This window comes from Humulus lupulus, chromosome 6 (genome assembly GCF_963169125.1).
Source record: "Humulus lupulus chromosome 6, drHumLupu1.1, whole genome shotgun sequence".
In the NCBI taxonomy this organism is placed as follows: Eukaryota; Viridiplantae; Streptophyta; class Magnoliopsida; order Rosales; family Cannabaceae; genus Humulus; species Humulus lupulus.
In genome coordinates this window covers 219,188,095-219,201,190 of record NC_084798.1, presented here as the reverse complement: position 1 = coordinate 219,201,190, position 13,096 = coordinate 219,188,095, and the positions used below count along the sequence as shown (strand labels likewise).

At 34.1% G+C, this 13,096-nt stretch overlaps 1 protein-coding gene across 14 annotated transcripts; it reads right to left on the bottom strand.

Moving 5' to 3' along the window:
• Positions 1-558: 558 nt before the first annotated feature.
• LOC133783396 (G-type lectin S-receptor-like serine/threonine-protein kinase At4g27290) lies at positions 559-12,828 on the bottom strand. Of its 14 annotated transcripts, none has more exons than XM_062223018.1 (17): positions 12,564-12,828; positions 12,245-12,420; positions 11,401-11,465; positions 11,219-11,274; positions 10,518-10,628; positions 10,340-10,400; positions 9,641-10,255; positions 5,361-5,456; positions 5,166-5,248; positions 4,693-4,750; positions 2,574-4,180; positions 2,353-2,457; positions 2,069-2,217; positions 1,735-1,945; positions 1,370-1,607; positions 1,115-1,265; positions 559-1,018 (listed from the first exon to the last, which is right to left on the bottom strand). In XM_062223018.1, exons 11-17 carry the CDS (start codon positions 3,877-3,879, stop codon positions 725-727), a joined length of 2,454 nt encoding a protein of 817 aa, XP_062079002.1. In that variant the 5' UTR covers positions 3,880-4,180; positions 4,693-4,750; positions 5,166-5,248; positions 5,361-5,456; positions 9,641-10,255; positions 10,340-10,400; positions 10,518-10,628; positions 11,219-11,274; positions 11,401-11,465; positions 12,245-12,420; positions 12,564-12,828; the 3' UTR covers positions 559-724. The 14 variants fall into 14 exon arrangements, with proteins under 14 accessions (XP_062079002.1, XP_062079001.1, XP_062079004.1 ...); XM_062223017.1 differs by having other exon boundaries at positions 10,344-10,400; XM_062223020.1 differs by having other exon boundaries at positions 9,641-9,824; positions 10,344-10,400.
• Positions 12,829-13,096: the final 268 nt, after the last annotated feature.

Sequence of the window (13,096 nt, the reverse complement as noted above, 5' to 3'; positions counted from 1 at the left end):
ACGGGCCTAAACCCCATGATAATTTCGCCCTAGGTATTTAAAATAACTATTATTTTATTGATTTTTAATTAAATTAAATGGCCTAATTGAGTCTATAAAAAGAGTGCTTAGAGAGAAGTCAAAACATACGTTTGATAAGTTACAAGTCAGATTTTCTCATAGTTTTAGATTTTCTCTAAACACAAGTCATTTTCTAAGCCTCTTTGTTATTTTGTCTTCTTCTCTGTATCTCATGTGTTGAGAATTGCCCACACTAGTCTAGGTGATTCTAAGGATACATTGGAATTGTGAAGAAAATAGAAGATCAGTTCAATTTCTTGATAATACTCCGTGACAGAGAGGATGCAAGAGTTAGAGAAACTGAATGAATGACTCTTTCATTTCGCTGCGTATACTGTAAGTATTCTTGTCTTTGTTTCTCTTTGAATTCAATTTTAGAAACATGTTTTAGGCTATCTCATATTAATTTGTTTAATATTAGATATACATGAAAATAAATAAAGATCATGTATAAGTTTTCCTAACACAAAATAAATCAAATAAATAAAACAAATAAAATTCAATCACAATTAACTCTAAACATTCAAATAATTAAATTAAAATTCCTAACACTTAACAATTACCAAATAAAGTAGTTAATAAAATAAAATAAAAAAATTGATGCACTACAGTGTCACGCAGGAAAAACATGTCCATTGCTGTCATGTGGCAATTACATTACATATCATCGAGGCTCTAGTACTGACATGGTCGCATTGTTTGTTGTGGATGATTGAGAATGGCCACCTTGTGGTGACTCTGTCTCGAAGAAATAGCCTGGTTTTTTAGGCTGAGGCATAGAACTGTCACTGCCCAACATCATAACAATAGATGTCATGCTTGGTCTATCCATAGGATTTTGCTGCACACATAAGAGACCAACATGGATACATCGCAAGACTTGACATAAATTTTTTGAACCACTTAAGCACTCATCAAGCAATTCAATTGCCCTGCCTTCCTCCATCAATTTCCATGCCTAGATTATTCAAAACCAAACACTCATCATCAGAGAACACGCAAGCATCAAACATCTTCATATAGTGTTATGAATAAATAGTGTTTCAATACTTACATGTCCCGTGAGTGCAAGGGTATCGATTTCAGGGTGAAAGACTCTATTTCTCTTTCCACTTACAATCTCTAACACAATTATACCAAAACTGAAGATGTCAGATTTGATTGAAAACAGACCATGGAAAACATATTCTGGGGCCATATATCCACTGCATTCATAATAATAACATTATTAAAAATAATAACGACACTTGTTGATCATATACAAAACTATTGCATACATAAATATATAAAGCATGGCAAGAATACTCACTAAGTTCCAACGACTCTGTTTGTTTTGTCTTCTATTTGATCTCCTCCAAAAATTTTAGCGAGACCAAAATCTGAAATTTTGGGATTTAACTCACTATCCAGCAAAACATTACTAGCTTTAAGATCTCTATGAATTATTCTTAGTCTAGAATCTTGATGAAGATACAACAGACCCCGAGCAATACCACATATAATTTCAAAGCGCTTAGGCCACTCTAATAATTTAGCTTGTTTTGGATCTGAAATATACCAAGTCAATCAACATAATTAGACCAAAAAATGCAGTTGGAACTTCTAAAACTTATTCTAGGTTGTATATAAATTATGAAAATTAATATTTTGTTCGAATAAAAGGATTTTAATTACCAAAGATGAAGAAGTCAAGGCTTTTATTGGACATGTATTCGTAGAGTAACAACCTCTCTTGTTCTTGAATACAACAACCAAGAAGCTTCACAAGATTTCGATGTTGGAGTTTTGCAATTAGTACTACTTCATTTTTAAATTCGTTGACTCCTTGTCCTGAATTCATTGAAAGTCTCTTCACAGCAATTTCTTGCCCGTCTCCAAGCTTACCCTATAAACATAGTTAAAAAAAGAAACTTGCAAAACTTGTTTTATTCTTTATTAAATAAATTTAAATGTTTTTTTCTCTCTATATTTGCATATTTCAATCAACCAGCACTTTTGAGAAACTTACTTTGTAAACAGGTCCGAAGCCACCTTCTCCAAGCTTATTGATGTCTGAAAAGTTACTAGTGGCCGTAGATATTGTGGAAAGATCGAAAATGGGGAGTTCCAATTCTTCTTCTTTGCTTCCACCCATCTGATTTTTTCTGTTATGTTTTTCTGAAATAGATAATTATACGTAGTAGACTTAAAAGGGTTAACAAAATGATCAACGTCATATCATCACATTATATATGTATTTATATATATACATGTCTAGTTAAATCACTGATACATATATAAGATTAAAATTACCTTTGCACAGCCTCCAACGAATAAAATAGCAAGCTAAAAGAATCCCAGAAAGTGCCACACCAACACTTGCAAAGATGAGTGCTTTCACTTCATGGTCACCCCTTGCTTTTGATAGCAATTAGTTTGACATGGAAAAGAAAAAGGAAAATTTAAGTCAGATCTCTGGTCAACACAGCTGAAATAACATTATAAAACAGAGCAAACGTTATCAAAAAACTTACAAAGCTCAGAGGCCAGCATTCGAATATAGACATCCTGCCCACCACCTGGAATTTCTCTGATATCAACTAAATCACCAAACCAAATGACACAACCACTGCCTCCTTCTCTGATATCTGTGTTTGAATAAGCCACACAAGAACAGTTGCTCAAGCATTTGGCCCTGCAATTCTTCAGATTCATACTTGCATTTACCCAAGTGTTGGTAGTATCCGGCACTTTCAAATTTGCAAACTTAATGAACCCATCTTTTTCTTTGTTCTGACACACCAATGGAGTTTTCCTCTCACACCCTTCAGCCCAAATAAGTGAATTCCAATTCACCTGAGATTTGGGCTTAAACCCTTTAAGACATTGGCAGACTGGGTTAGAGCTTACAACACACTTGCCATTGACTCCACATAGTCCATAGCTATCACAGTAGTCTATGGGAGCTGAAGAGTAAAGACTCCAAGAGTTCTCTGCTTCGGTCCATTCATATCGCTCGCGGGCACTGGTTGTAGGATTGACGATTATTCTGCTGATGATAGATTTAACCTTGATAAAGTACCTGAAAAAAGCTTCATTATCGTCGTGTACAAATTCCAAGTCACAAATCGGGTTTGGCCTCAAATGAAGTGTGCCACTAAAACGAAGGCCGTTCCACGGGCCATGACGATAGTAAATCCTTTTGCCCTTTCGAATAGATAATTCAGGGTAAGCATGAGGCTCCATCCCACAAGTCAAATCGATAGGACAAGGGTCATCTGCACTCTTCCATGCTGTCATAAGCCAAGTGTGCCCTGTTCTTATGTTGAACCCTGTTTTCATACCAGGTAACATTGTATCAGAAGGATAATCAAAGCTTTGCCATAAATATGTTTCTGAGTTTCTGTTTTTCTCATCTATGATCACCAGGTTTCCAGAATCCAAAAGCATAAGAATTGGCTTTTGGCCTTGATTTTTTTCTAGACTCGTTGGTGTCGTCGATGACCAAACGATTGTCTTGTTCTGTCCGAACAGAACAAGATTTGTGCTACTGCTGTTGAAATGCAACGAACCCGACATGTCGTATATTGGATTGCAACGGTTGGCAACCCAAACAACAGTTTGAACAGAGATGTTTTTGAACCAAATTCCCAAGTAACGATATTTGGAATTTCCTGGACTGAAGAAACCAAGCTCAAACCTTCCTTCTTGGGAGACCAAGGTTCTGCCATCAGAGATAGACTCCACTTGTCTTAAGCTATCAACTGCAAAAATTGGCGTACAAAGGAAAAGCAGCAATACTAACACAAATGGAAACTCGCCCATTGATGCTTGCTTCATACAAATACGAAATATTGTTTGAATCTTTTATTAATCTTGTAAAGATTTTGAAAGGTTCTCATAGATCCCACTCACGTATATACATCATATAAATATATATATATATATATATATATATTGTACCCTTCATACAGGAAGAATCTTGACTAGACTTTTCCTTCCTGGCGTTTGGTGATCAGTGAAGACAACGGTGCACCACCAAATTTTGTGAAAACCATGACTTTCGGAAATGTGTTAAACTCTTGTACTGTCTATGTCTCTTCAATTATCAACAATAATAGATCCTGTCCGGTCTCTGTCTCTATAATAACAGTGATTTTTTATAATAAACTTAATATTAGATAATGTTGTTCTCTATTTTTTTAATTTGTAATAATAATAATAATAATAATAATAATTTTACAAATTAATTATTATTTGACTTTTAGATTAATTTATTTTTTAAATAATTAGATAAATTTTATTAATTTTTTTCATTCATTATTTTATTAATATTTTAAACTTATAATTTCTGTGTCAATATCCATGTAATTGATTGTTGTAGTCAACAAATCACAAAAGGGAGAAAATAAATTAACTTCTAATTAACTACTAACTAATTTTTTTCTTCTATTACAAATTATAATAATAATAATTTTACAAAATAATTATTTATCATCAAATCATTCATCTGTGCAAGATTTCACAAAACCACACCATGCAAATATGAACTCAAAATAAAGAAAAAAAATCCATCAAGTGATAACAAGAAGCTAGATTACAACACATCAAAAAAAAAACATAGTGATTAAACAAAAACTTCATGTAGTTTACCTTTCAACAAATTAAGAATTGAATCGGGAACTTGGGAGTAAGTCTCTGCTTCAAGAATCTGAATTTCAAATAAAAATGTATATTTTTTAATGAAAAACTCAGAAACACAATTAAACCTAGAAGAACAAAAACAATCAAAGATGAAAATTCAAAACTGGGTTAAGATGATCAGAAATGGAGTTTATGAAAAAGGTTTTAAAACAAAACCTTGAAAAATCAATGGCCTAACTAAGATGAACCAAATCAATATTACAATTTAATCCTCAAGTTTAAATTATAGTAATTAAATTCTTAAAACTTAAAAGTTCCAAAATTTCTACAATTTTTTATGTTAAACATTTGAATACCGTAAGCTCATATACAAATGCGAAAAATATATATCATTAATACAAATCTGTCAAGAAACCTCCTATATCAGAGAATACTATAATTAGAGTCAATGTATTTGAAAAATCTGTCAAGAAACCTCCTACCTCGAGAAATTTGAAGTTTGGCTCCAAAGTGAAATAGATGCCCTCTTGAGTCAATAAAGAACGAATAACAAGAGAAAACCTCTCTGCAGCACAGATGACACTAATTTTAACAAGGGCATTATAGAAATAGGAACTATGTAGCAATTGAAAATGAAATGTAACAGGTATTTTCAAATGAAACTGAAAGGAACTTACGGGAGTCCCTTCAAACGGCGCTTCAAACTACGAAGGCGGCGACTGTGGGTGATGTTTCGTCTGGTTCGGTGTTTCTCGGCGTGGGTGATGTTTCGTCTGGTTAGAGAGAGCAGACGGAGAAGAGAGAATGAGAGAGGCGAGGAAGAGGGGATGCGATGAAATTTAAAATTGCTCAAGAGAATTAGCGGCAGGTCTCGCCGCTATTATTAGTTCCCGTGGCTAATATTATTATTAGCGGCGGGTAGTCCGCGGCTAATAATAGTAATTACCCGCCGCTAATATTATTAGCGGCGGGTAGTTCGCCTCTAATAAAGATGATTATCCGCCGCTAATAGTAATTAAAAAAATTCCCGGGCTTTTTTATTACGTTTATTAGCGGCGGACCATACGCCGCTAATAATGGTATGTCCGCCGCTAATAGATATTTTATATATTTTTTTTAATACTCAACTATTATTAGCGGCGGACACCCTTGTCCGCCGCTAATAGTCTATCCAATAGCGGCGGACTGAGGCCGCCGCTAATGCCAACGCCACAAATACCTGTAATTGTTGTAGTGATAGTTCATAGTAATAAAACTCATACATAAGTACTCACTGTGGAACTTGAAACGTTATAAATTGATGAAATAATATACAAGGACAATTTTCCTTCCTTGATGGTGCTTCATGTTATAAGGGCCTTTGTCGTTAAAGAAACTTACCACATTGATTGATTGGATAAAATATTTGTATATATTGGAATGAGGTTGTGAGAGAGTGATGATATAGAATATCACGAGACTAGAAAAAGTATCACAATACATTTTAATACTATCTTATTCTTTAGTAGTCAATAATACATGTTATATTCTTTAAATTTGTGTTGTAATAAATTTTTATACTGTAATAAGTTTTACAATAATGATATACTAGTCAATTTGCATGTGTTCCTCCACTCCACGCCCTGAGTCCCTCGAACAACAACTGGTGTTCTTCATTACTATTGTGTGCCTACTCATCATCTGATAGGACCATGTGTGCGACCATGTTTAGTTTATATAATCATGACTGATCAAACCAAACTATAAAAAACTAAAGGAAATATACATTGTCATTATGAAATATGTCGCCAAACATCTTCCTTCCTTTGACCATGTTGTAGATATTGCTTAGATATCCATGGAGATAATATTCATTAGAGGATCGGTGTTTACGTCAAGATTTTGGAGAAGCTTACAGCAAGCCATGGGTACTAAGTTAAGTCTTAGTACAGCTTTCCATCCCCAAACAGATGGGCAGTCCAAGCGTATGATTCAGATCTTAGAAGATATGCTACGAGCGTGTATACTTGATTTCGGAGGATCATGGAACAAGTACTTACCACTGATCGAGTTCTCGTACAACAACAGCTACCAGTCGACGATCGGAATGGCGCCTTATGAGTTGCTATATGGAAGAAGGTGCCGATTACCGTTGCACTGGGACGAGGTAGGAGAAAGGCAGCTTCTAGGGCCCGAAGCTGTTAGACAAGCTCAAGAAGCAGTAGCGCTTATTAGACAGCGTATGCTTGCTGCTCAAAGCCGTCAGAAAAGCTATGCGGATACCAAGCGACGCGATGTGGAGTTCCAAGTTGGAGATCAAGTCTTCCTGAAGATATCTCCTATGAAGGGTGTCAAGCGGTTCGGGAAGAAAGGCAAGCTCAGTCCCCGATTCATAGGTCCTTTTGAGATATTGGACAAAGTGGGATTAGTTGCGTATAGACTAGCCCTACCGCCAGCACTAGCCGATAGTCACAACGTCTTCCACATTTCGATGCTACGCAAGTATGTGTCAGACACATCTCACATCCTCAAGTACGATACGATAGCGCTCCAGAAGGACTTGAGTTACGAGGAACGACCGATTAGCATCCTAGATAGAGGGATGAAGCAGTTACGGTCCAAGAGCTTTCCTATAGTCAAAGTCCTATGGAGCAATAGTTCTGAACGCGAGGCAACGTGGGAGTTGGAGGAGGACATGCAGAGCCGGTATCCGGAGTTATTTGGTAAGTAAATTTCGAGGACGAAATTCTTTTTAGTAGGGGAGAATTGTAGAGTCCAAGAACTTTACTTAGCTAGTTATTTAGTAGTATTATAGTATGTTTAGTATTATCTATGTAACTGTGGATTTTTGGTTAAGACCGGGAATTAATTGGACACTCATAGTAACACTTGTAGATTTTCTAAGTTTAACCTATAGTTTAAGGATATTAATTTTAACCTAAGGTTTGATTAATATGACTGATATTGATGGTGATATTTATTATATTACAAGGTTTAGATAGATCCAATAAGATAGTAACACTTATCATATGTATGATTATTAAGAAATTATTATTTTAATGATAAAATAAGAGAATTAAAAGACTTAGTCTTCACCAAAATCTGATAGGAGCATGACATTTATCACAATTTTATTTATTTGTGGATTAGGTTGATATTTAGATAATTAAATAGATTTTTCGTAACTTTAGGATGCTGTAACTTCCGACATGTTTTTGACCCAGTTATATTAGGAATTTCGAAAAATAGTATTTCTTAAAAGTTGTAGATAATTTAATGAGCTTTCTAACGGTATAAAGAGAGTCCAAATTGGAGTTCTAAAACTTCAGATATGTTGATTTTACTGAAGGGGAGTTTAGAGTTACGAGATTTATGGAGTTAGAAGTTAGGATTCTATTTGTTTTTATTATTTTAAAAATCAAGCTTTGAATCCTTAAATCTCTCTGAAAAATTTGAACAATTCCTAAGCCTTTAGCTAAAGGATATTCAAATATTTTCAATTAAATTTATTATTTTTATTCAAAGCCAAAAAGAAGATTTTTATTCCTAGAACTCTATAAATAGGACCTAGCACCAAGCATTTTTCATTCATTCATCAAACTAAGTTCAGAGGCTGCAAGTTGCTAGGTTATTGTGAGAGTGTAAACACTTGGGTTGGGGATTATAAGCTTGATCACTATAAGCTTAGCAAACACTTTGGGAAGTAATGTTCTTTAGTATTTCGGTTGTGGTTAGATTGGTCTTGCAAGTCTTTGAGGTAAACCCGAAACTCTATTTCATTTGTTTCATGTTATTTTCTTTCTCAAAGCCTTCTACTCAGTCCCCTAACCTCATTCTTATTTTGGTTAGGGAATCCAAGTTCTTAAGCATATAAGTTGTGGTAAGCATATTTCTCAATGGTTTAGTCTTCCTATTCATTTTCATTTCTTCTTCTTCATAAGACTCACTCTTTCTCATATGGTTCTAGGAGTGTTCCAAAAGACTCACAGGAAAAAGAGATCACTCACTAATCCTTGAAGGGATTTCAAAAGACTCCGAGTTTCATCAAAACCGTATTCATAGAGAAAAGTATATAATAAAATAATAGCAATATTTTAAGAGGGAGTCTTATGTTGTTTATTTTAATACTTTTGTAATTTTTGATTCTTTACTAATTAGTTATTCTCTGGGCATGGCCTCATGGAAGTATGTTATCTGAAAGAGTTTCTAAATCAAGTAGAAATTCCCTTTGTTGATTTTTTACATTTCCGCTTCCTTAACCTGTTCTAACAACTTACTGAGTTGTAGCTAGTCACATAGTCATTTTCTACTCAAACAATATAATCATCATTCTGCAAATAAATTAAGTTGTTCTAATTAAGCACTTGGTAGTTATAAAAAATGAAATTTCACAATCAAATATAGATATGGATTTTTAATAATTTAAATTTGTTTATGAGAACTAGGGTTTAACATTTGTCCATCTCCATGTTTATTTCTTGTTGTCAGTGATACATTTTGTTCACTTCTAATGGCTAAATTTTCAAGAAATGGCCAAAACCATAAAACAATGAATAATTTTAGGCAGAGTAACTACTTGGAGAATGAGAATAAGATGAAAAAAATAAAATGTATCCCCAAATGAATGTATTGTTTAACCATCCTTAGTAATAGCAAACGCAACATTAAGAACTTGAAGATGTACCTTACAATTATTTCTCTAAGTCTAAGGAATTCATCTTAATAATTAATATAACAATGTTTGAATGATATCAAGAGTGGCATACCTTTAATATACTCTCTGAAAGGAAAAGTCATTCCTACAATATTCATTGCCATTGCAAATACCTACTGTATCTTGCTAGTATAATAATATTAATGATTCTATATAAATTCATATGCTTAATTAATTGGCATATATATAATAATAAGCTCTAAGGTGAATTCTCAAAGGGTCTGAAACTCACGTGCATGTGCATAATAAAAATAAAGAAATCACCTCATCAATCAAAGGTTCACTTTCTAGAATGGCATACACATTTGTTGCTTCCAAAGCTTGAAGCTCGCTCTTTAAATTATTTTCAAAGCTTCTTCCTTTCAATGACACACTGTGATAATGACTCGAAGAAGTAGCTATTACAAGTACAGTGTCTGTAAAAGCAGCACAAGTGTACCTGAAATTACTAACAACAATACATAGTCGAAGAAGATCAAACTCTAAACAAAGCACTACTACAAATCGAACAAAACGAAACGAAATCAGCAAAATAGCAATTTCCAGACACTAAATAAAAGTCTCCCCATGCCCCGTTAATGTTTGTCAAAATGCTTCTGAGATGCTAAAATATACATATGCATATATATAACAAAAAGGGGCAGCTCTTACAGTAGAGGTGTACCACAGAGGGACGACTCGAATTAAATGAGAGAGAGAGAGAAAGGCTTACCATTTTTAAAAAGTGTATATTAAATTTAAAAATTATCACTTTATTAGATGTTTAGTGTCTGGATGGAAATTGATATCTTGCTGATTTTGTTTAATAGATAATACAGAAATAGTTGGTTTGTATTATTTGCTTCATTTCTACAGCCTACAGCCATGTTTATCTTGAACCTGCAGCCAGCACACCAATTATGAAGATTGAATAAAACAACCAAAGGCATTGGTAGAAAACGAAATATTCATCGGTATGACAACCTACAACTTCAGCAGCTCCATCCTTTAAGCTTGGATTAGTACTTCCAAAGCGAATCACGTACTGACCAGCATCAGTAAAAAGTTGTTATGACAATACATTAGACTGGTACATTTTCATTTTGTACTTGAGATAAAAACAATGACAGAAAATCATGTGATGAAATTGAAAGTGAGAAACCTGAAAGCCAAAACCTCTCCAGTCACGATCTATCTCAGCCAGCACATTTCCATCAATGTCTTTCAAAGTAAATGTCCAAATCCAGAAGCTAGGATTTTCAACCATTGCAAACTGCTTGTTCCAAAACAATTGATGCTTAGGTTTCAATTAAAAAATGGCATAAAGATGATTGACACTTGTAGGAGGGAGTAAAGAGGGAACTGATACAGTCTGATAGAATATATGTAGTAGAGGGTTTATTGGTAATTGTACTGATGAGGTATTAGATGAATTGGGATAGAGTAGTATATATATGGGAGAGGTAAGAATTAGAGGGTCATGAATTGTGTGATTGTATTTTGGGAACTTTTTCTCTGTTGGAGAGTGCCAATACTATCGAACCCTTGGGGCTGGTCACTGCATTTCTCTTTGATTTCCAATAATATCAGTTCTATTCTACTTGTTTACCATTTCTACCATATTTTCTATATCTGGGGTCTATCAAAATATTTAATGAATTAAAGAGCTTAAACTCAATCATTAACGACTTATTATAGCCATGTAACTTTATTGAAATGGTAAGAACTGCAGTGTTAGGCACTAAGAGGAAAGAGGGACTTACCAATTTCCTATAAATTAACATATTGATGATGGTGCCGATGACCATATTAAAATACACTGGAAATCTCATATAGGTAAGAACAACTAGCAAATAGGCTTACCTTTCATTGACCTCTGCATAAATTGAGTTGTTTATCGACCAAAAAGGCCTGCGTACCTAATGTATTGTAAACAAAATAAACCAATACACAATAAAAAAATCTACAAATATATGCATATAATATTGAAAAAAAAAATTGAAAACATTGCCAAGAAACTTGATAGTGCTTCCCCAAACACTCACCCTGAAAAGCTCATTACCTTCTGCATCAGTTACAAGAGCAACAACAGGTGCCTCAAGCGAAGAAACTTCAAAATCAAAAAGATGCATTAGAAGTTACATATCAGAGATATATACATCGACACAAACAGAAATGAAGATAAAATGAACACCACATTCGGTACAGATCAAATCATACATCACCATGAATAATGACTACACAAAACATGGATCAAATCATGTTTTCTAACTCCTACATATTGAGGAAGCCATTGCAGCAGGGTCAGCACGAAGTATGAAAAGAAGGGGGGATGTTTACTTAAGCAAACAGGAATGTAGAACGTGATAGTTAAGAAAACAAATCTGCAACTTGACACAAATCACAATAGCTAATTTAACAAAAAAAGAAGAAGTTAATAAAGTGAAGTAATATCACAAACGAAAAATAAATCAAGCATGGTATATCAACAAAAACGAGTATCAAAATCTTTGTGCGAATAAAAATAACAACATATGATATATTACTTTGTTCACAAATTAAACGAATAGGCAGCAGAACAACCATAAGTTATAGAAACTTCAAAAATATTTTGGAGAAAAAAAATAGCTATACACTCTTTTCAAGCTAAAAACTGTGCCTATGGTGGATTCACTAATACAGTATCTGGAATTCAACTGCCTCCTACTTCTTTTGCCTCTTATCATTTATTATGAGCTACCTGTTATTCTTCTGAGACAAGTACTCATTGCAAAACTAATACAAATTTACAAGACAACAAAATCCTGAAGGAAGATATTGTTGAAGAGCAATATATAAGTAAAGCTATCATTTTCAATCCAAAAGATTAAAGTTTTTATAAAAGCATACAACTTTTGACCACTTCTGGAGTTTCAGGCTTTAAAATATCTGACAGACTAGGAAATGGCATTGACACAGATTTCTTGCCGTGCTTAAATTCAGGAACATGTGCCTCCCAAGACAACAATTGATCTTCAAACACTGCCCATAAACCACCTTTCTTGTATTCTTATTCATTTTCGTATCTGCAACCAGAGCTATACAATAAAATCTCTATCTAGGTGGATACCAATTCCAGCATTCTGCCCAAAATGGCGAGATGGAATCAAAGAGCTCTGTTTTGAATTTGACCCAAATACAGAAAAGGGATTTGTTCGTAGGATCAAACCTTTCTTGAAACCCCACATGTTGGAAATATCTTGATGAACTGATTTTCGAAACCTCTGGCGTGGACTTATTGAGCTTCTTCGCAAGGCAACGCCAACTTCTCGTCCAGTTCCTCTTAATCAGTTCAATATAGGAAGATTTTGAAAGATAGGAATGGGGACGCTTGAAAATTTTCGAATTGAGATTATGTAGATGTATGTAACGAGAGAGAGAGAGCTAACCGGAGTCTCTTGCTCTTCAACTGTTTCTCACTCTTCCCATGAGTCTGGATCACTTTCCGAAAGGCTCTCTATTGTTCTTTTTCACATTATACTGCAATTGGCTGGGCTTGGGCTCTGGCTCCAGCCCCATTGAGCCTTATTCGTTATAGGTAAAATGTTAATTGAAAGTTTACAAAAATACCTACGATTTTAAAAAGAGATATAGTATAAATATGGATTTTTTTTTTTAAAAAAAGAAAAAGTTTATAAATTTGTAATAATACAGCTTTTTAGTAACTAAAATTTATAAATTTATAACTAAAGTTTACAAGTT